This window comes from Myotis myotis, unplaced genomic scaffold (assembly GCF_014108235.1).
Source record: "Myotis myotis isolate mMyoMyo1 unplaced genomic scaffold, mMyoMyo1.p scaffold_m19_p_9, whole genome shotgun sequence".
Taxonomy (NCBI): domain Eukaryota; kingdom Metazoa; phylum Chordata; class Mammalia; order Chiroptera; family Vespertilionidae; genus Myotis; species Myotis myotis.
This window is the reverse complement of record NW_023416401.1, coordinates 31673046-31696604: the sequence shown is the minus strand read 5'-3', so window position 1 is coordinate 31696604 and position 23559 is coordinate 31673046. Positions and strand designations below refer to the sequence as shown.

General features: G+C 39.5%; 1 protein-coding gene across 5 annotated transcripts in view; it reads right to left on the bottom strand.

The window, feature by feature from the left end:
- PIEZO2 (piezo type mechanosensitive ion channel component 2) overlaps window positions 1–23559 on the bottom strand; it is a 342209-nt gene that overhangs the window by 88099 nt on the left and 230551 nt on the right. For 4 of the 5 annotated variants that reach the window (XM_036322510.1, XM_036322514.1, XM_036322512.1 and 1 more), the window contains exons 8-15: window positions 17173–17335; window positions 13599–13715; window positions 10399–10437; window positions 9336–9474; window positions 6125–6273; window positions 3075–3305; window positions 996–1119; window positions 62–348 (exon numbers count right to left, since the gene is read on the bottom strand). In XM_036322510.1, the coding sequence (XP_036178403.1) occupies window positions 62–348; window positions 996–1119; window positions 3075–3305; window positions 6125–6273; window positions 9336–9474; window positions 10399–10437; window positions 13599–13715; window positions 17173–17335 (1249 nt within the window). The remainder of the gene's footprint in view (window positions 1–61; window positions 349–995; window positions 1120–3074; window positions 3306–6124; window positions 6274–9335; window positions 9475–10398; window positions 10438–13598; window positions 13716–17172; window positions 17336–23559) is intronic. The other variant, XM_036322511.1, reaches the window with a different exon arrangement.

Sequence of the window (23559 nt, the reverse complement as noted above, 5' to 3'; positions counted from 1 at the left end):
AGCACATATATTCCTGGGATGGGTGTGAGAATTAAAAACTAGAGGACAATTGATGACCCACCTGATACAAGGCCACACAGAACAGAAACAGCACCATGTAGATGATTTTGTACATCACAATTTTACCCTCGAAGCTGACAAAGAAGAACATTCCTCCACAGACGTAGATCCAGTACTTAATGAACATGGCCTCCACCAAATTGCCAAGGACCTTCATGATGTCCTGGTCGTCATCTTCTTCCACCTCCTCCTCCTCTTCTTTCTTACTCTCTTGCTTCTCTTCCATTTCTTCCTCTTCTTCCCCCTTCTCTTCAGCCTCTCCTTCCACTTGTGTATCTTGTTCGTCATCTTCAAAATAAAAGACTGTGCCGTTACACCGAGCTGGTTCCCTGACCAAAACCACACTTGTAACAGGTGTCAGATGTGGGACATGGAAGCATGTATTTTATGTGTTACTATGTGATTTGAATGGTTTTAGACTGTTCTAGTAAACAAGGAAGCATTTATAACTAATCATAGTCAAATTTTATAACCTTTCTATGGTATATTTTAAAAGAAATAAATTTGGTAATATTTTATACTAATCTTTTAGAATACCTATTTCATTTGCAATATCCATGATAGCTTTAAGTACAACAGGTTCTAGAAAAATAAATAGGCAACAATAACACAAATTAAAACTACTATTTCAATTTTGAATTCTGATTGTTTGGTGGCTTTTACAATATTACCTTAGATAAATCATTTAACTTCTTTTAGCCCCTTCTTCCTTCTTCCCTTAAGTGGGAATCACTTTTGTGAGGATCAAATGATACAATATTTTCAAAAACTCCTGTGAATCTCATGTGTAAATTAAATCTCACGTCGTTCAATACTGCTATTTATCACTCCAAGTGAATGTTCACCTTCCACCTAGTCTGAAGCATAGGGGCTCTTTCTCTGTAATTCTGCTGAGCACAAAAATCTCCAGTCACACACGGTACACACTAATTTACCTTTTTCTTCAATTTCCTGAGTTTCAATTTTGACCTCAGATAAAAGAGCTTCCTTTTCTTGAAGAGCTTTTTGCTCGGTGAGGTGTTGCCTCAGCAGTAGCCAAAAAGTAATGGTGAAAAGTATCTGAAAATAGAGAATTAGCAAAACAAGAATTAAGCCACCATTCTGTGTGTAAATACATTTCAACAAATGCAACATGCTCTCCACATTTCAGTGGGAGCTTGCTCCATTAACCTTTCTATTCGAGACAGTGTCAAGCACCTGCTTGATTTCCGTTGGGAAGGTGAGTTAAAAGCCAGGTTTTGAAGGTGGTAGTTGATGTAGTTTGGTGGAGCCAGAAATGAGACACTGTAGGAGCTGAAAAATGTGGCAAAATAGCTGTGTCTGCCTCCATCGGAGGTGTTCAGACCTTTGAAGACCCAGGCCATATTCTTTCTTTCTCTTAATTTCTGTCACAGTGACCCATCTGGTATCTGTTAACAGTGTGTGTTTAATAATGTGCTTTGACCAATGTCACCACGATAGATATTTTATGATCTTGGAGTTGTATTATTACCTATAACAAAGTCTTGCTGCCTTTTTTTTAAAACTCCTGGGTACATTAAAATATAAGTACAGACCTTAGTTTCCCCAGAATAACATTTTTATAAGTAAAAAAATTTATTGCCCCCCAAATGTCCCTCTCCCCCAAAGAACTGTTAATTCTAAATTAGACAGGAGGTAATCCAACTAGTTAGATGACATGCAATTTTAGAAGTCTCATCAATATTAAAGTTTGGGAGTGAAGGTGAGAGTAGGGTAGGTATGGATGCTTTATATGAATGAATTAATAAACAAATAAATGAATGAATAAAGTTGTCATGATCTATGAACACAGAGGATTATGATCCAATTCACCTATTAGGATTAGCATTCACCTGTTAGGTTTTTTTTCCTTTACCTCCAATAGCCTTCACCAAAAAATCTGTTATAAGAACCAATCCTCTGTATGGTCTACTCAACACCCCATTTGCTTCTATGATATGCCTTGTAACATATAAAAAAGGTGAATTTCATGTGATGTAAATGAATGTCTCTATCAGAGAGCAATTCTCTGCCTAAAGAAGGGTTTCAAGGCTCATTCTAATTACACATGATTGCTTTTACTGTCTTAACACAAAGTCACCAACACAAAGGGGATGTATGTTTAGAATATGCTACTCTGTTCACCAAACAAGAGAATTGTGGCACCTAATCTTCAAATAGGCCATAAAAATAAATGGATAGTAAGAGATTATGAACTTTCTAACTACAGATGAAGGATTATTATATGTAATCAGTAAAGAAAGAAAAGCATATCATATTTAATTTTTGCTACTAAAAATCTTTTTAAGGACATAATTAGAGAAAAATATTTTAACTAATAATCAATGATTATATGTAACAGCAATGCGTTCAGCCTGTTTTGTAAATCAATTGTCAAAGTCCTCTAATCCTTCTATATGTTTTACATTTTATTTTACTGGTTCCCCATCTCATTTCTACTATACAAGCAATTTTCAATCTTTTTAATCTTTAATACACATAAAGTAATTACTAAAGTTCTGAGGCACACCAAAAATATATGTTTTTGCCAATCTAACAAAAAAATAGGGATATTTTTGATTCATTCATACCGGATGGCTTATTATTGTGTTGGTTGTTGTTGTTTTTTATTATTATTATTCGACAATCTAAAAAAAGAGGTCAGTGCCCCTGCAATAGTCAGGTATTGCCTGTTTTAAAAAATTTTGCAGTACAGAAGTGTCCCAGTTGCAGCACACCCATTGAAAATCACTGTACTAAAGTATAATTTATACTAAAAATAACTTGGACTATATTTGTTCTTTGAGTGGAAAGCATCGGCACTTTTAAATAAGATCTAAAAGCATGGTGTAATACTTGTTTTGTTTGTGTTTGAATTATTATAGTTTCATGTCTATTCATTTTTGTAAAGCAGTGCATATTCGGAGCCGATTTTTGTAAGTTTTTGTTTAGATATGATTATTATGCTTATTGTGGTTATAATGTTTTATGTTCTTGGTTTCTTAGTCACTTACCTTTGAGGCAAGTTCTCCTGGCTCTTTCTTTTCTAAAAATCCTGGGACCTTTTTAATTTCTGGAAGTTCAAAACTCCATATGTACTGTAATACCAGCAATAGATTTGCATAGACAACCATAAAAGGAGAACTGATCATGGCATATTTTCTTCTGTTGCGGATCATCCAGAGAGTGCATGACCAAATCAGCAGCACGAAAGTCAGCCAGCTATGGTAGGTGATGCTCCAAGCCTTGATGGAGGAAGGGGGAGGAAAGCAGTGGTCAATACAGCGTAGAGTCATCTACTCTGGTAAGTTAAAAGTCATCTATAAAGAGGAAGTCAGTAACATTCAAACGGGGAGAGGAGAGAGTTGTGCTGAAAGCATGGAGATCCCAACCTGTGGCACAGAGAGGGAAGAGAAGAGAAAGACTGATTCCCCTGAGAAGAACATTGCTTTTGAAATGCCTATAGGGAATAGGTTTAAAGACAAGGGGGTCTTCATTCCAGGTTCTTTTCAATCTAGCCCCAAAGGTCTTCATCTTCACCCTGCTTTGCAGTATTAAAAGCAACTATAAGTGCTTTCTCCCCTCTTTTACCAAACTACCTTGGAGTTAGCAGTTATTTAAGGGTGCTGAGTGCGGCCCAGAGCTGGGCTCAGGAATGGCAGCTGTGGGAATCTCCAGGGTAAGCATACTTGTTGCGCTTCACAGGTCACTCTCGGATGACCCAAGAAAATGCAATGGTAGGAATTAGAAAATGCGCATGAGGAAGTTGTATGTTGGGTCTCTGCACACCCTAGACAAAAAGCCACGTTCATTAAAGACCAGCCTCAGCTTCTGTCCTGGAAGGAGCAGGACTAAAGAGCCCTCACACCATTTGTGCAAATGATACATCTTCTTCCATTCACACTAAACTATCAAAGAATCAGAAATGTATCTCAGAGGGCAGCTACCAGAACAATGAGTAAATCAGTCTCAAGAATATTATTAACTTCAGGAATTCTATCATGTTTTACCATAATCTCTGATACAAAAAAATTTATAGATATGTTTGGTGCTAATTGTAATCGATCGTATTCCTGAATATCACTAATTATCAAGAGTTAGTTACACAGTCTAAAGTGTTTTACAAGTCTGTTTTGTTTCTGGAAAGTAGGGAAGTATTAAGATAAAGGAAGTCAGCATGGACCCAACAAATACTTCCTCTCAGCAATCTGCAAATTTGTCCTAAAGCACAGCTAGTTTTTTAGGTGGCAAATTATCTTAAATTGTTGGTTAAAACATATAGGTATAAACTGAAAATTAAAATTCCTTTTATCAAAATTAAGTTAGTGACTGACAACTATGATAAGTCTGAAGTATTTTCATAAAAATTTATTTCTTGGAAGTAGTGTTTTATCAAAATTCAGGTAACATTTAACGAATCTGCATTAAATGCTGTATTTAATGCATTTATCCCAGTATGAGATGCAGAGGTGACTACCATTTTTGTGTGTGTGACCCAGGAAAGTAAACTTCACAGATATCATAATCCCAGCAGATTTCCCCCCTGCACACTGTTCTTGTTTGGAAGGTGAGAGTGAGCAAGGGAGAAAAACAAGTGATGCGGATTTTTTAAAACTTCTTTCCTCTTAAAGCCAAAGTGTCCTATGCCTCTCAGTTGTGATGTTGGGAAGCAGACTCCAGTGTGTTGCTTCCTACGTTCAGTGTCTGGGTTTCCTGAGAGGTTAGTGTATCCACACTTAGTATTCTTGAATAAGTACACATATTGTTCTAACAGAGTCAGCTCCTCGGGACTTCTCTTTCTGTCTGTGATTAAAAGCCTGGGCAGCAGGGAGCTTCCATGGAAGGCAGGCATTTTTAAAACATTAATACTGTGGCTCCACTAACACCACAGAAATGGCAACAGATAAGGGCACGTCCCTAATGAAGGATCTGCTCTCTTATGTTGTTTTTAGAATAGATTTTTTTTTCACCTACAAAATGTGTATTCAAAAAAATGTTAAAGCCCTATTTCTTTACAAACAGTGACCAAAGTTAGCTGGCTTATTTTTAGAAAGAGAGGGGGGAAGTGTATGCTCTTTTGAGTTAAGAATTAGATTTGTAAGTTGCAATTATATGTTTGATATTTTAAAATCAATATTTTGCTGTAGAGATTGATCTGTAGAAAATATCAAAAAGGACCCAAAGAGGACAGAATTCATATTATTTAGAGAACAGAATTTGCAAGCTCAAAAAGAGCCACCTTTAGTTTTGTGGAGCTTTCTGTTTTCCATCCCTCTCTCAGCTATCCCAGTGGAAACACTGATGGAGGAAACAGTGTCTAGGTATTTCCCCCCCTAGCTTTATAGAATATTTTCATTTTTATCATCAAAGATATTCAAGAGATCTCTCACCATTAACCACATACTTTGGAAGAGTTTTGTGTTAAATAAGTGTTAGGTCTCTCAAAAATAAATTCGATTTCCCATGAGTTTGTTTTTAGGAAGTATGGAAATGAGGCTGTCATCTAGAGGCCAGAAGACTGTTTCTGATGCTGTGCAACGAGAGATGAAGGAGGCACCTAGAGGTGAGTAGAAACATGCCTGTACTGAGCGCTCAGAATGGCAAAAGCCCTTGGGAACTCTGGTTGCTTGAGATTCATATTGGTAAAAGTGTATTGCAGCTGAAATACCAAAGGGTCTCACTCAAATCTAAGACAAGATGTGAAGGCAATTCTTACTATCGGGAAGAAATAAAAGCAATCTATGGTAATCTTGAACACCTTCAATATCACTCGGAAAAACTACACAAAACGTCCTTTTAAATTAGCAAAATAGGGACTGTCTGACTTGCTAGGCTAATTTGGGAGAAATGTATTAATATTTAAAAGGAGGCTGAGCGGAAGAGGATATGATTTTGAAATCCATAATATAAAAATCCCATGAAAAATTAATATAACCAAACATTCTCCGCCAAAACAGTGGGGAGAGTAAGACCTTCCTGCCGTTCCTGAGAGGACAGCGAGGCTGCCAGCCAGCGGGCCATGCGCACATTTCCCAGCACCCGTGCTGTGGCCTCGCGTACATACCATCATGGCAATGAGGGCACAGATGTAACTTTGTTTCATAATAAACTGGAACACAGAGACCATGGCGTGAACTTTCACGCTTGTTTTTTCTTCATGGCTCCTTTCCTCTTCAAATTCTTCTTTCTCATCCTCGTCTTCCTCTTTCTTTTCTAGAGAGATAAATACTTTATGTAACTAGTTATGCAAATACAGTATAAGAATTTTGTATAAATGTCCCAAGCAATGCTGCTCATGTATGTTTTTAGCATGGTTTGTCATTTAAGACTTCAGAGATTATTTCCAATTCACAAGGTCCTTAGAATTCAAACAGAATCATTAAGTTTTGCTTGGTGAGTGTAATGGGACCCTGCACTCAGAAATTACAGGAAGAAAATTTTGATTTAAGAGAGTGTGGAGGGAAGCTTCTAAGACGCTCGCCAATGACCCCCTACCTCCTAGTGTTCCTGTCTTGTGTAACCCTCTCTCTTGACTGTGGGTGGGACCTTTGATGGGCTTCTAAAGAACAGAATACTGAGAGAAATCAGCTGTCATGTTGTACGCTGCCAATGGAGGGCCCCAGGTGGCAAGGGCTTGATGCCTCTGGTCAGCAGTCAGCAAAGGCATAAGGCCAGCCAGTAGCCAGGTGAGGGGTCATGGAAGCAGACTGTCCCCAGGCAAGCCCTCAGATGGGACCGCAGGCTTGGCCAGCAGCTGGACTTCAGCATCATGAAGTCCTGAGCCAGAGAATATCCACCTAATCACAGACAATTCCTTACCCACGAAAACAGGGTGACATAAATGCTGTTTTAAACCACTAAGTGTGTTCCTCAGTGATGAATAACTAATACAAAGAGTATGTGGAGTATGGATACAGGAAAAGTGTAGAAAACCCACCAACCAACCACTTTGCCAGAGTGCATGTGATGGTCCATAGTTTCCTTTTGGGACATGCTGAGGCGGGTAAGTCATACTGAGGATGGAAAGATCAGGCCAAAGCAAGAGAGAGAAAGTGTAAAGGGCTGAGCTGAAGAGACCAGCAACAGGAAAGTACTGCCATGGGCGTGAAGGATTTCTCTGCAAGATCTTCCTACAGATGTCAGGGAAGCTATTTTGATTCCACAGATGAAATAATGAGTGACACACTTAAGTAAAATGTCCTTTTTGTATTTCTTAAATTAAATTAAATAAGCTACATCCCATTTAGGGAGTTACTGAGCACCATGAAAAGGGAGCATAAATCACCGAAAAACCAGTGGCCAAGAAGGCTTAGCAGTGAGCCTCTAAGGGCGGCTGGGCTATTTCTTCCCGCAGAAGCCCACTGCCCCCCATCCCTCCAACGCTGAGGTAGGATCAGCCTGGGGTTTATTGGGGGAGTCCACGGAGTGGAGACAGTCACGAAAAATCTAAAATTGATGGATTTTACAATTATTGGCATGCTACTTCTCTAGTGATAACATTTTTTTGCATATATAGATTCAAATAAAAAAAAAACTTTTGTTTTACTTTCGAAAGTTCAGTTTATGATTTAGTATGTGTGGGTTTGCCTTGTCAGCAGTCAGAATTCTGTTCATTTCTTTTCATGTTAAGTAATGTGTCAATAGAAGGATATTTGGCTCTGAACTCTACGTCTCAAACTTCCGATGCCATAAATGCTTGTTCTTGGGCCTTCTCTTTGTGATTCTAATGCCAAAGGTGTGAAGACCACACTTTGGAAAGTGGTGCATTTCCTGACACATTCTCTAAGTGAAAACCTTCATGTAAGTCTGAGTTGCAAACTGAAACATATGCACGTAGGAAGGAGAAATGGGCAATTAACCAGTAGAGTCAGGTGCTCTGTGGGGATTGCAGATGCCAGCTGGGGCGGGGTGTGTGTGGGGGCATTCAGGGTGGGGTAGAGAACTGAACTTGATCTGACCTTATGGAGGAATGTTGGATAATGTACTAACCATTTGTACTGCTAAGTAGATGCACTGTCAGAGGCAACTGCAGGAAACACTGATAGTGTTCATAAAGAACTATGAAGAACAGTGCATTAGAATAAGCCTGATAAAGAATTATGAAAGGAAAGGACGTGAGAGTCAGCTCAATGTACTGATAACACAGATTGGATAGTGGCTGGCTGTTTACTAAACTTAGGATAATATATAACAACTCTAGCTTTAATTCCATAAAAATAGAGAGAAAAGTCCACTATACTGTTGTAGCCACTTTGCTGCCACCTGCATGCAATCTGCTTTTCCTCCCCCCAGCTAATTCTGTCTATGAATTGGTGACTGGCATGGTTTCCAACAAGGCAACGGCAACAGTGGTCCAATCGGCTGCTACCTTACAGAAATAAGGGACTAGTTTGCCAGATATTTGTATTCTTCAAGGGATTCTGGAAATTTGCATTTCTAGATGAGAGCTGCAGCTTTTAAAATGTTGGTTACTGCCCTAACCGGTTTGGCTCAGTGGATAGAGCATCGGCCTGCGGATGCAAAGGTCCCAGGTTTGATTCGGGTCAAGGGCATGTACCTTGGTTGCAGGCACATACCCAGTGGGGCCTGTGCAGGAGGCAGCTGATCGATGTTTCTCTCTCATCGATGTTTCTGACTCTCTATCCCTCTCCCTTCCTCTCTGTAAAAAATCAATAAAATATTAAAAAAAAAAAATGTTGGTCACTATTCAATTTTTTTTTTTAAAGAAAATGCTGTGTGGGCCTAAAAACCAAGTCTGAGGACAAGACCTCCTCCACCCCAGGCTGCTTTCCTTTAACATAATACACAGAAAATAAGGAGGGTGGGGGAGGGCCGTGTATAAGTTTGACCCTCTCCTCTTCTTAATAGACAAAAAGAACTCTTTCTGAAAAGATTCATCCATTAACCTGCAGAACTATTGACCAGGATTACATTATCAAATGATGGAAAGACTAAAACATACATATACACAAGTTGACATCCTTAAAATCATTTTTTACCTTTTATTTTTCAACATTTGCCGTGATTATGCCTCTTAGTTTGTAGATAAGGATAGAACACACATAATCATATGGTGGAGCAGAATAAAGGGAGAACTTAAGGAACTGAGCTTAATTATACCAACCTTGGAAGACAAGACTTGTTAGAAAAAGAAAGAAGAAAAAAGAACCAAATCCGATGAACAATAAACAAAATACAGAGATGTCAGGCTGAATTTATGCCTGGGAGAAGCTAAAACCCCGGGCAGATGGCCGTCTGCAGAGCTGGCTCCTCACCTGCAGAGTCATCCGAGGGCTCCCACCGGTACTGCGGCGTGGAGTACAGCTCGGCTTTGGCAGGGCCATTCTCGATGGGAAGACTGGGGTGGATGGTGTGGTAATCCACAGGGTTGCCATTCACGGTCACCAGCAGGCCCTGTGGGGGCGTGAGGGAAGAGGCACATCTGTGATGCAGCTGCTGTTTCAGTGTGGACATACAGCCTCCTGCCCTTCCGCTAAGGTATAACTCCACAGTGAAGGATGGATGGATAGCGAACAACTTAGTCAGCTATCCACATTAGCAAGATGAAATTGTGTCTATTTCCTCTCCAATTGGGACAGATCGCAATAAAATGTAACTCTGACCTTGTCCCGTCTCTGCTCAACACCATGCAATACACCTCTGTTCTAGAGTATGAACTCTGGAAAAGGCTGCCTGAGGCCTCATGACCTGGCCTATCTTGCCAGTCTCTGCTCTCATGGCGTCCTCCTCCCAGCCAGCCTCCAGCTCTAGGGACTCTAGACCTTTCCTCGCTGCCCTGGCCCTTCCTTGTCCTGCCCCACAGCCCATAGGCTCTGCACAGGACTAATGCAACAGGTCTCAGCTCAGACAGCCCTCCCTCTGGGGATCTCTGCCTGATGCTGCCAGCTTGTAATTCCCTTATTGTGATACGTCATATACTATGTGCAATTTCTTGTTTATTTTTCCCCCTCTGTTTCTTTGGCTTTACAATTTTAAAGATATGCATATAAACATACACATATACATATGCGTGTGTGTCCGTGGACATGTAAGAGTTCCTATTCAAATTATGTAGCAGGCAAAGCCACAGAGCAAAATGCTTTCTAAAACTTCCAACATGGTTTTTTAAAAGTTTAAATACATTCTGTATGACTATGCTGGAGTTCACAAGTCAGTGTTTTAATAGCAATAAACCAGATCTAATTTCTACAAAGTAATTATTCAAAAAGTTATAGAGATTGTATAGATCATTAAAATATACTAAAGGAGCTAATTCCATTTACGTCACTTTTACATCACTTATGCACATATAAATAATAATTCTAAGGATATACTAACATCAGATGGTTTGTAGTCATCTTGGGTCATGGATAAAAGCTGCAAAAAGCAATGCAGGACAGCATGTTAATATATAAGCCAAAAGCATTGTAATGTTTATATATATCTACCAAGTTTCACCACACACATATCCATTCTCTTAAACTAGCTCAATGCTAGTATGTTAAAATTGCCATGCAAAATGTAAAGGGACGTATAATTGAATGGGATATTGCTGTTTATTATAACAGTAGAGGCCCGATGCATGAAATTCGTGCAAGGGGCTTGGCCCCCACCACTGCCTCAGCCCCCTCTGCAGCAGCTTCGTCTGGAAGGTCATCTGGAAGGACTTCCAGAAGGATGTCCCGTCTAATTAGCCTATTACGCTTTTATTATTATAGATTGTCCAGCTTCTGATGCTAACTTTTAATTTTAACAGCAAGTAAGCAGGCATAAACAACATCACTATAAATGTTAATTATATTTTCCAGTGTTTTGTTCTAATAGATTAAACCGCCTGATTTTGAATTCCTAGAACCCTCTGAGACACTGCAAAATGTTCTGAATGTTCGCTTTTCACGAAATAGATGTTTCATAATAAAGAAAACATTATTTGTTGTGTGTTTTGAGATTATTTTAAGATTTGCATGCTGTCTACGACAAAAGAATTATTATAGGACTGTATTTTTTAGCTACGTTAGTGCCGGATGGTTTGGGCTCCCCCTAAATAATAAACATTTGCTTTGCCAGTGCAAAGGGGTCCCCAGGTCTTTTAAAACAGGACTCATTTACATTCTTACAAATCACTGGGGAGGAGGGAAGGTCCCAAAGTGTTCTTTATGTGAGTACTATCTGTCAGTATCTACCATTGAGAAATGAAAACTGAGACATTGAAAGATATTACATACTCATTGAAAATTAAATAGCCATTATATGTTAACATAGATATTCAAATAGCTGCATTTTAAAAACAGAGAAAAGAGTGGCATTGTTTTATGTTTTTGCATATCTTTTTAACGTCTGACTGATTTAAAGGAAGGCAGCTGGATTCTCATATCTGTTTCTGCGTTCAATCTGTTGTGATATGTTGCGTTGGTTGAAGTATGGGAAGAAAATCTGGTTCACTGAGATTTGTAGTTGGCAAAGGAAGAAGCATTTCAATAGTCTATCGCGATAATGGTAGATAGTTTCATTTGCTACTGTATCAAACTCAATAAATAGTAGGAACTTGAAGGTTAGTTGCAATGTGAAATCTAAAATCAAATCAAACTTTACACAGTGTTTCATCAAAATCCATTGATACACTGGCATGCTCGGAGATATTGCGGGTTTGGTTCCAGACCGCTGCAATAAAGTAAGTATTGACATAAAGCAAGTCATCATCTTTTTGCCAGTGGGGGTTTGCCTTCAGTTTGAAAAAAGACACAACATCTGTGAAGCGCAATAAAGCAAAGCACAATAAAGCAAGGTATGCCTGTACCTTGCACCTTGCATGGATCTTTTACCCACACGTCGCAATATCATATGTTGGTGATTTGCTTCAGTGAGTCATACAGCCCTACCAAGTATTGACATATTTCAGCACACAATATTTAAAACAGCACATTTGTTAATATCAGCACTGATTCCATGAAAATAGTCCTTAAGTATTGGGAAGTTTTCAAGCCCTCAGAAGTAGATACAAATTTGTCCATCGTTGAATTTTCACTCAAAAGTTCAAATTTTATCATTGGCGACAAATGCTGTGAGATGATGCCTTGAAAAGATTGGCTCACTATATTTATTTTTCAGTAACTGTCTGCCAAACACCCACACCTGAGCAATCACAATCTGTCTATCAGCTATTCTTTTAAGTAAACCTCGTGTTTAATGAAAAATGGCTAGTTCAACCCACACTTCCAATGACCCATCAAATGCTTTTCATTGACACAGTTGTCATACTTTAGTATGTGCAAACTCCTTATTTTGTCACACATAATATTAAAAAGACGTGTGCTCTAAGGTTGAGACTTAAGAAAATTAATAAAAAGTTCTGGTTCATCAAGGATACACTTAAGTGGAATTGGCCTGTTTTTTTTTTTTTTTTGCAAGTGTGTGGCCATGAAGAGTTGACCATGACTGTAGGGGTTCATGCCACTGCCTTGGTTTGTGCTTTTGTACCATCAGAAAAAAAATCATTAGCACAACGAAAGGTAAATATTTAACCAATTATTACAAAAATAGTTTTGAACTTGTGGATTGCTGTAAGGGCCTCAGGAATCCCCACTTTGGAAACTGCTGGGCTATGCTTTGTGTATATCATCACTTAGTGAAATGAGCATGATCATCTGGAACACGGTGTATTGAGAGAGGAAAGGACCCCTGGATCCTCAGATATCCGAGGGGGCCACATCTCCACATGGCTGCCAGCTCCCTAAGACAGCGTTTTCATTGTTCCACCCTCTCTCAGCACAGGACGGGCCTGGGTAGCATAAGACCACGTGTCTTAGAGCAACTCACCTACCACCAAATAAATCAGAGCATCTGCTCCTCAATACTCTAACATGCTACAGAGCAAAATGGCTGACTCCATCCAAGAAAAATAAGATTCTGTGTCTTTGGAGCATTGCCAATGGGACATTTTAGCAAGTCAGTATAGCACTGATTGAGTTGAGTTCAAAATGGTTAATATGTGCTCAAAACATTACATGAATTACCCAATTGTGACTCACTTTTCCTTGTCAATCCATACTGTTGCTTCACAGTAGTAAGAGACACTTAATTGTATTCATATAGATTGTTTTGATCTTCTCTAAGTGGTTTCTTGAGTTACTATTGTGGCTGGCTACCGAATAGAGTGCAAGTATTATCTGCAATGTATTTCAACAAGGAGACTTTCACCACCCAGTGCTAACAGATTACTTCCTTAGGCTTTGATTGTTTTAACACAGATTTACTTTTTTTAAATGAAGAACATTCTTTCTCTTTAGGATTAAGAGACTTCAGTGGAAAGCACAGAAATACAGAATGGTGGCTCATCGAGTACAGTGGAGCCATGGTATACCCTTTGGAAGCACTGGGCTCCCTCTTGAATAGAGCTCTCCGCTACTAAGACTTCAGAGTCAAACCATTTCAATAAACTGAGCAACTTGAGATTAATGCTGTATGACCAATATTCAGCAGTATAATATGAAAATAGCAAAATAAAGTAGGAAACGGAAATTCCTTTCCTAGTGTCTTACTTTTCTCTCATCAGTTGGGTAATGGGTTGCATACCACAGGCTCCGCCTCCTCTTAGCTGTCATTTGGATGGGACTACAAGCCAGGCCTCTCTCCTCCTTGGTCCTGTCATCCTGCACCTGAGACACAGAATAATAACTCACAGGACCAGCCCTGCTTCCCGGAGCAGTTCCCTCAACCACCAGGGTGACCAGGGAAACTTTCCAGCTTCGCTTAGATAGGATTATTTTTTAAATTAATGTATATAATATAAGAGGTTTTATCAAGACACTTTCAAAGATAACAAAAATGCTGTCATTTAAATGCTAAGCTCATCATTATTAAATGTTCCTGATTACTATTAAGCCCCATAAATTATAGGAATATGTTCTAAGGTTAAATATCCACAGCCTCTCCATGTGTGTTCTAAACACTAGAAGACAACTATACAAATGGTTCTTAGAGGAAGAGCTTTAAAAAAAAGTGCACAGTTAACTATGTAACCTGGCCATGGACAATCTTTAATTAAGAAGAAATTTATTAAAGGCAAAATCACCTAGAGTTTACATACAATATTAAGCAAGAATATCTCTTATTCACAAAACTGTGGCCTTGCCTAATAAGACATTGGCCTAAATTAGACAATTGGTCTGGGAGAGATGATAAAGGGAGGGTATAAGGAACAGAATGCATTGGGTGATTTAGTTTGCTGTCTCAACAAAGATGGCCCAATACAAAGGAAGTTAACCACTGATTTTGGAGCAGAGGGAGGGGACACAGTCCTACTGCCCAGTTCCCCAGTTCCCATGCCAGCATGCAGCACCCATGGAAACACACAGGCACACTGGGTGGAAATTCACACTTGCCAGGTGGGAGTCCATATACTACATTTAAGTTTTGACACCTGCATCTCTCTCTCTCTCTCTCTCTCTCTCTCTCTCTCTCTCTCTCTCTCTCTCTCTCTCTCTCTCGGTAGACTTTTACCACAGAACTAACCTTTATTTGCTGGCTAGCATTTTTCACGCAATGTGCCAGGTGATCTGGAATGATGATATAATTGGCCACCTGTCTTCCATCATTGCCTCAATGAGCCACACCCCTGCAGCCCCTGTGATGTGTAATACTGCTGTGAACTGTGCAGGCTGTAACCTGCGTGGCCTTCCTAGCCGCCTTCCTTTGTCCCCAGATGCCCTGCGGCTAAGGCAGCCCCGTGTCTCATCTGAATGTCTCATCCATTGGAGCAGGGATAGCAGCCTGCCCCTTTGTGGCAGCAGGACAGCCAGGGCACACGGCGCCTGCCATTCTGTGGTCGCATGAGAAATCTGAGAAAGCTAAGGGCACTTACGAACTCTTAGAAACTCAAATTCCTTAAAGCGGCGGTTCCAACCTTGGCTGCACATTAGAATCACCTGGGAATCTTTTTAAAATCCTGATTTCTGGGCCTCATCCTCCAGAAATTCTGTTTCTTTGTTATGGGGTGGGGCCACAACATTAGTAACAAAGAAACAGAATTTCCGGAGGATGAGGCCCAGAAATCAGGATTTTAAAAAGATTCCCAGGTGATTCTAATGTGCAGCCAAGGTTGAGAACCACTGCCTTAAAGTAACTTTCGTCAATTATAAAACTGATCAGAAATAGTTCCCATAATACATGTCAGTTTCTTTTGTACACGCATTTACTCGGGCATACATACATACTCATATTTGTATGCGGTTTTGTGGCAGAAGCAAACACAATAAACACTTAAAGGATTTTACTGGCACACTTGAATTTCAGAAGGGAATTGGATAAACATATAGCAGACGATAGTTGGATTCCCTGTGACCCCATGAGCATTTTGTTACTGTGCAACTGCCAGCAGTGGGCCCCAAAGAAAGGTGATACATGAGAAGCCTGTGAACTAGGGTGGCTTCCCTGGCCCTCATTCTCCGGGACTGGCTGCACAATGGGGAGGTGGTTTCACATAGGAGAGAGAACAGAACAGAGGCCCAGGCCTCAGGTGGCACTTTTGCCAGGAACGGATAGACACATGCACCCTACCCAGTGTCATAGTACTAAATGCCTCAGATCCCATTTACTTCTCGTGGCTCTTTTTCTCCTGTAAAATGTACAGTTTCTCTAAGTGGACATTTTGGCTATGGGTTGCTGCTCTATCCTCAGCCCCGGGTTTGTGTCTGAGACAGCGGCTGGTGATATACAGGGTACCCAAAAAATGTATACACACTCTGCATAATTATAAAGGCAGTGTTTATTAAAATAGATTGCATTTCAAAATGTACTAGAAATCAGCTGTTAAAGTGTGTATACATTTTTCTAGGACACCCTGTATATTTGACTGACTGACTGACTGACTGACTGAATGAATGAATGAATGAGTGGATTGGTCTGTGGGTGTGAAGACAGAAAAAGGGAAAGTAGGCAAGCAGGGCCCCAACCTAGAAGTGATATGAGAGGAGGCATGACTGGATCGCAGAGACTTCAGCCCAGCCGTGCTCACTGGACCTGCCTCGAACCTGTGGACCCCTGCCCCGGCAGGTGGTGGATGGAAGGTGTGTCAACCTGTCAGTACTACTTGCCTCCCTCACATACCAACAAGCTGCCTTAATAACTGAACTTTTTTTAAAGTAACATTTTATCTACCATAAAAATTTATAATTTCTAAAAAAATCCACAAAGAACAAAAAGACAGTCTGGTAAATCCAAGATTTATAAAAACCACGCACAAAAACCATGGTATTTAGAGAAGTAGAAAATGTTTATATAAGTAGCACTTTTGAAATGTAGCTTTTTTCTACTATCTATTGCACATTCACATACACACACCAATTGAAAATATGCCAACACCAATGTTTGCAAAAGCAGTTCAGCATTTTCTAAATGGCTTTCTCTCTCATTTCCTGGATAATGCAGCTGTTAATACTGCACAAGTACAGTGAAGCGAATTTTAATTACTTTTAAACAAAGATAAAGGGATTTTTCTCCCTCAAAACATGTTTTAATCATGGAAACAACTGAGCTTCTTACAGACATTGAGGTTCTATGCCAGCAGTGCTTAGAGGTAGAGGTCTGAGAAATTTGGAAAACGCCAGTCACTGCGATAACAGGGGATACAGTCACTGAGAACCTAGCTTTGTTGTTAAACATTAGTTTGAATCTGGTTTCTACTCTGCAGTGGGTGTGTGATTTTAGACCACTTTACCACTCTACCCTCATTTTACTCACCTCTAAGTTGGGTACAATACTACTCTTCAGAAGAGGCAGTGGGTTGAAAAAGACAATGCATGTAAACAGCCTAGCATATGGCCTGGTACTTTGTACTAAGTGCTCAATAAAAATGAGTCTTCCATTCTCCATCTCACCTATCATTCTTAGCAGCTCATGTTGATAGTATCAAAGAGAAGCTGGTCTTTGTTCTGATAGTATGTGTACTTAGTACTCTTTGTAGAATCAAAAAACGCTATAGGCAGAACACTCTATTTTGGGGAATATAGTATTGCTACCAATACTATATTGAGCACTTAACAGGAATGAACCATTTCACCTGGGTTTTTCCAGGTTACTTTGCAGACAAGATCACAAAAACCTTTTGATCCTTACAAGCGGCTCCTGCAGCCAGAGGCGGATCAGAGTGGCCAGCGTGTAGTACATCACCAGCAGCAGGATGGGGTTGGCGTGGTGGTACCATGATAGGTTTGGGTTTGCCACGATCTTCCACGTGCTGGAACAGTCTGTTTGAATCACTGATTTGATACCAAACAACCTGTCAAAAAATAAATGAAAATGTTTTAAAAACATAACAAACTCTGTGTCCCTAATACAGTAAAGAAAAATCTCGTTTTTAGTTCATACATGAGCTCTTCTTAGGTTAATCCGTCTTATTCTAGATATTTCATTACTCTTCTGTATATATAACTACATATTTAAACAATAGATGTATTTATATATGTCCTTAAATCATATATATGTGTTAGCATGTGTGTGTGTATATGTATAAATGTTGCCAACATTAGCCAGATGACCTTTACATTGGTTCAAAGATCTAGCTAATACTAAATCTTTGCACACCTATTAGAAATTTAACTGTCAGTCAGCCCTATTTAAATATGCTTTATTGAGATGTCAGGTCAGTAGTAACATGTTACTAAATCCAGGTGAATGAGCATATATTTTGTATTTGGTATGATTTAGCATTAGCTATTCAGTTAGTGTTGATATTATTGGGCAAATGTTAAAATTGGAAACTATTCTACAATTCAGTCATAAAAGCCAGATATTATATACTATAGTTTCTGTTAGATATATTTCCACCTAACTTTATTTATGGGCAATTAGATTTTTTACTTTAAAACATACTTTTATGATGTGTTTTAAATTCTGAAATTTTTTACGTTCCTTCTACTAATAATCAGAATGTATCTACTTATATAACGGGAAAATATGTAAAATACAATTTATTTAGAAATTCACTGTTTATGAATTTTTCTAAAAAAGGATTCTATTAAATGACTAAAACTTTTACAATGTAAGTGAGTCTCATATCTTTCTATCATTCCTATTTCTTACATGGGAAATTCCTTTGAATTTTATGATACATTCTTCATTCAGTTATAAGATCTTCCAAGACTATAGTAAATGTCCCTCACTCATAAACCTTTAAGTTTATTATTGTTTTCTATCACAAAACAAGTAGAGTACTGGTGAACTTCTGAACACAAATTTTAAGATAAACTACATAGAATTTAAACTTGTCCACTTCATAGCCCCGGAGAGGTAGAGGGATGAGGGAGGCATTTTCTGTAGAACTGGCTTGCTGGCAGCTAGTGGCAGACTTGTCTCCGGGAGAAATTTCAGCCCAGAATGGGCAACTGTGGCTCTGCTTGTCTGGGATGTGGCAACACTCAAGGAGTACAGTGGCATGAGGATGTGGCAGGAATCACGACACTGGCACTTGGTGAGTGGCTGAGGGCTCAAGGAACACTAGTCCAGGGAGACAGGCCCCCTTCGGGGTTAAGGAGCCGCACAAGGATGAAGCAGGGTCCTGGGGCTCTGAGATCCCTTTCATGTGCTTCTTCTCCTTGGAACTTCAAACCACTGTGGCATCTGCAGCATCTCCCCTCTCCGGCTGGAGTCACCTTGGGATCCTTTAAAGTACCACTACCTGGCCCTACCTCGGACTATCTGAGATCTCTTTGGGTATAGCTGAAGGTGGTAGAACATTTACAAAGCTTCCCTGAGGGTTACTTGCAAAGAGAGCTGAGAATAACCTCTCTGACACTATGTTTACTACAAAGGCATGTAACTCTATAGTACACATGGTGCACTAACGGAGCAGTTTGTAAAAAGACATCACCTCAGAGAGGCTGCAGGAGCCAGGCTGACTGTTTAGGTCTATATCTTCCCTTTGCTTACCAGCGGTTCTCAACCTGTGGGTCGCCAACCTGTGGGTCACGATCCCTTTGGGGGTCAAACAACCCTTTCACAGGGGTCCCCTAAGACCATCGGAAAACACATATATAATTACATATTGTTTTTGTGATTAATCACTATGCTTGAACTATGTTCAATTTGTAACAATGAAAATACATCCTGCATATCAGATATTTACATTACGATTCATAACAGCAGCAAAACTGCAGTTATGAAGTAGCAACGAAAATAATTTTATGGTTGGGGGTCACCACAACATGAGGAACTATATTAAAGGGTCGCGGCATTAGGGAGGTTGAGAACCACTGGCTTAGACGAAGCTCATCAAGCTTCTTGGGTCTCCAGAGAGACCCTTCCTCCTTTCCCTCTGCTTCAGGTCAAATATACTTTCTTGCCTCAGTTTGGAACCTCAAGACTCTGCTTACAATAACATTTATGCAAATCCTTTGTTTGGAGAAGGTATTAGTTTACTCTTTCCCTAAACACAAAGTTCCCCTGGTAAATACATCTTTAGAGCTAGTTACCATTCCTCTCTAACCCTTGTTTTCACTGCTTTTCTACAGAGCTCATACCTTCCTGTGAGGTAGGAGAGCCAGGTATGGGGTGATTCACAGCATGGGCTTGAGGGTGAAATTTGAGTTCAAACTCTGGCTTTGCCACTCCTATCATGTGTCTTGGGGTAAATAACTTATCTATACCTCAGTTTTCTTATCTTTAAAATGGGAATAATAGAACCTACCTTATAAAGTTGTTGGAAGCATTCAATGAATTAGAACTTGGCACTGGTAAGTATTCAATAAACCTTAACTATGATAATGATGAACCCAGTCCTACAGTATAAAGTAGGTGCCTCATTTTCCTTTCCTACTTCCTCGCAGGGTCCCGGAGCCTTCTTGGGAGAACACAGCAAACAGTGACTGAATCCCTTCCAATGCCGGACACTCTACATCAGGGGTCCTCAAACTACGGCCTGCAGGCCACATGCAAATACAAATATTGTATTTGTTCCCGTTTTGTTTTTTTACTTTAAAATAAGATATGTGCAGTGTGCATAGGAATTTGTTCATAGTTTTTTTTAAACTATAGTCCGGCCCTCCAGCGGTCTGAGGGACAGTGAACTGGCCCCCTGTTTAAAAAGCTTGAGGAGCCCTGCTCTACATCCACAGCCTGCTTTAGCACCTCACTGAGTCCATGAGGTAAATATTATTCAACCACCCACAAGATGAGGAGGCCAGAACTCCAGTCTCACAATGAGGGAGCCAGGCAATTGGGACCCATGTCTGTTTGCATTCCAGAGTCCTGCCCCTCATGAAGCGAAGCTGACAATTAAAGGCAAAGTGCCTGGAACAGGCGCAGAGAAGGACTTTCCTTCTTGCTTGAGCAAGAAGCACCCAGTTCCCTTTGCTCACACCCTCCTCTGTCTCTTTCACTTTTACAAGCACATTATCATAGACTCTCCTGGGATGAAGGTCGCACAAATGACCTCAATCTCTTTGGTAAGGAGGTGGAAGACACAGGATGAAAAATAGATGTTCCAAATTTAGAATATTGAGCAAGAAGCCACTGAATAGTGTTTATTGTCAAATATAAAACAGAACTTTCTATAAAGACAGAGAAACTTTACAGAAATCTGTTCTATATTTTCCCCAACATTCTTTACATCACCAATTCATTAAAAATGTACATTATGTTATACTGGAAATATGTCTATGAAAACACTACACAATAAAACTCCTAACCAAGTTCATGCATTTCTAGTAATTCTCACTAAATCCCAATTCTGACAAGCAGTATCTTAGCAAAGGCTTGATTACAAAGATCCAACAGCATTTTTCATATTAATTTCCTTTATGGAAAAACATTTACTTACTCTGATAGTATAATGAATACCATTGTCGGAAACTGATATAAACAAGTCAAAATAAGCCAATGTCACTTATGATTCAATTTCCTTCCTATTTGAACATAAAAGAAAACTTCTGTTTTTATAAACACTTTGTAAGATTCCCTCAGTTACTGGTTTACAATAACAAATTCCCATAAAATGGAATAAAATAATTCTCTGAAATCACTTCCCTCATTATACTAACTCCCCCTGACTGATTATTACTGAAATTTATAATGCTAAATCTCAATAATGAGTAATAAAGTTGCTACCATACCAGCAGCCCAATCTGAAGCTGATTGACTCTTTTTTTTTTTAGGGATTGAAGATCAAATCACGAATATTTTTGAGCAGGTTAGCAATCACTGACCTCTAATCCTCCACTCACATCTCCACTCAATAACCTACCCCCTTTCTGGCCCAGATAAGAGATGCTCAAGGTCATATGTTAGATTGAAGAAAAGAGCTAGATTTAGATAAAAGGATTATTGAAAACAGACATCAATCCTTGGTAATTCCACTACTTTGATGCTAATGGCTAGACCAGTGATGGCGAACCTTTTGAGCTCGGCGTGTCAGCATTTTGAAAAACCCTAACTTAACTCTGGTGCCGTGTCACATATAGAAATTTTTTGATATTTGCAACCATAGTAAAACAAAGACTTATATTTTTGATATTTATTTTATATATTTAAATGCCATTTAACAAAGAAAAATCAACCAGAAAAATGAGTTCACGTGTCACCTCTGACACGCGTGTCATAGGTTCGCCATCACTGGGCTAGACTGAGGTAACAAGGTCTATTATATAATCTATATAAAGCAATTATCACAGAATGTGGCATGTACTAGCTGCTCAAGAAATTATGGCAACTGCTATTAATATTGTTATTACTATTAAGCATAATGTGAACTTGGTCTATGCCAGGGTCATAGCTCTATTTATAATATCATATTGATTTTGCTGAAAAATAAAAATAGATAAATGTCCTCTTTAAGATGGAACAGAACCACAATCACCCTCAAGAAAAAAGCTGGGTGATAATATTTGAAAGAGTTTGGGTGAGGTGGTAGGGAGGCTCTGCCAAATGTATAACATTTAATTATTAATATTATTATTAATTATTAGGTTATTTAGCAAGAAAAATCTCTCTCATCTTGGTAATGTGATCAAAGAAAGGAGAAGAGGCCCACTGGAGACACTCAGTTGTAGATTGGTTTCTGCAAAGCAGACATTCTCCTGTTGCTGGGCATATGTGCATTCTTAAACACATATATGTATGTTCGTTTCTTGTACTAAATAAAGAAATACTCTTCGCACAGAAAAGGCCCACAACTACTTTCCAATCCAAGAAGAATGTGAATGAGGTGAGGGTGATGTGTAGTCTTGTTTTGACAGTAACAGGACATAGGAAGCATTGCTTCTGGTGGGCTTGATGTCAACAGTCCTCACTAACTTCGTTGTTATGATTTTCCAAGTCTAGAATAGGGAAAGTCTGTGGATTCAGTGATCCTCAAAAAGAAAAAGAAATCCTCTCTAAGTGGGCAACACAGAATCTGCTGGGGTCTCTTTTTCACCTTCTTGACTACCCTCATCCTCCACCCCCATCTTTCTGATAAGTTTGCCTGCAGAATGCTCCAGCAAAGGACTATCCTTGAGAATGTTGGGGCCAGCAGGGAAGCTGAGAACTACCAGTAGATGGTGTCCGAATCTCTTCCTATTCCCAAATTCTAACGTGCGATCAGGATGAGTGAAGTGCTCAGAACTGTTGGCAGGGGAAACAGAATTCGTTTTCATGTACGAGTGAGAGCAAGGAAGCACTGTCAAACAAACAAGGGGAATCAGATGTCCACAGAAAGCCAGGTTTGTGTTTCCAACCCCCTTAAAACATTTCCTCTGTGTTAGACAAATGTCTTTGCCGGAACAAGATTGGACCTACCTATAAGGGATAGTTCTAGCACAATTCTTCTCTTTCTTATGGCATCCCATTCCTGTGAGCATAATACTGCTTTTTACACATGAGTTTTTGCTACTTTGGCTTCCAATTCCGTTTTTTCTCCGTGTATTGCATCATATGAAAAACACAGCCAATGTTTAACCATCCTTTTTCATTAGTCTCTTACTTATGCTTTAAACACGTTTCCATGCCAAACCTTTAGACACTTTTTGTGTGTGGGAAAATTGAAATCTGACAGGTTTCACACTATATTGTTTTTTTAAGCTTAGAAAAACTTTGCATTGAGACCCCTGGGCTCTGCATCATGGCTTTGAAGTCTTTTTTGGCACAGACATGTCTTAACTATTTGCCAATTTTCTGTAATTGGGCTTTCTGCTACATGTGCAGAACACTGCCTTATAATAAAAACGTTCTGGGCAAAGGACAATTTTGTACCAGGTAGAAGGTGTGCTGTCTTCAGAACTATGATTGTTGATGGACAAGTTGCAGCCATTTTGAAGTTCCTTTCCATTTAACTGTTAAAGGCACTCTACCTTCTCTGAAGTCACATCCAGGGTTCATAAGAGAACATTTATACTCTATGAGCATTTTAAATATATGGCCTATTTCCTTGCCTAAACACATTTTCACCTCTGAGAGAAATGTGAAAAATGAGTCAGGACCAGTCCTCCCAGGGCCAGTTAGTTTCTCATCCAGGCTCCTTCCTGCACTGCT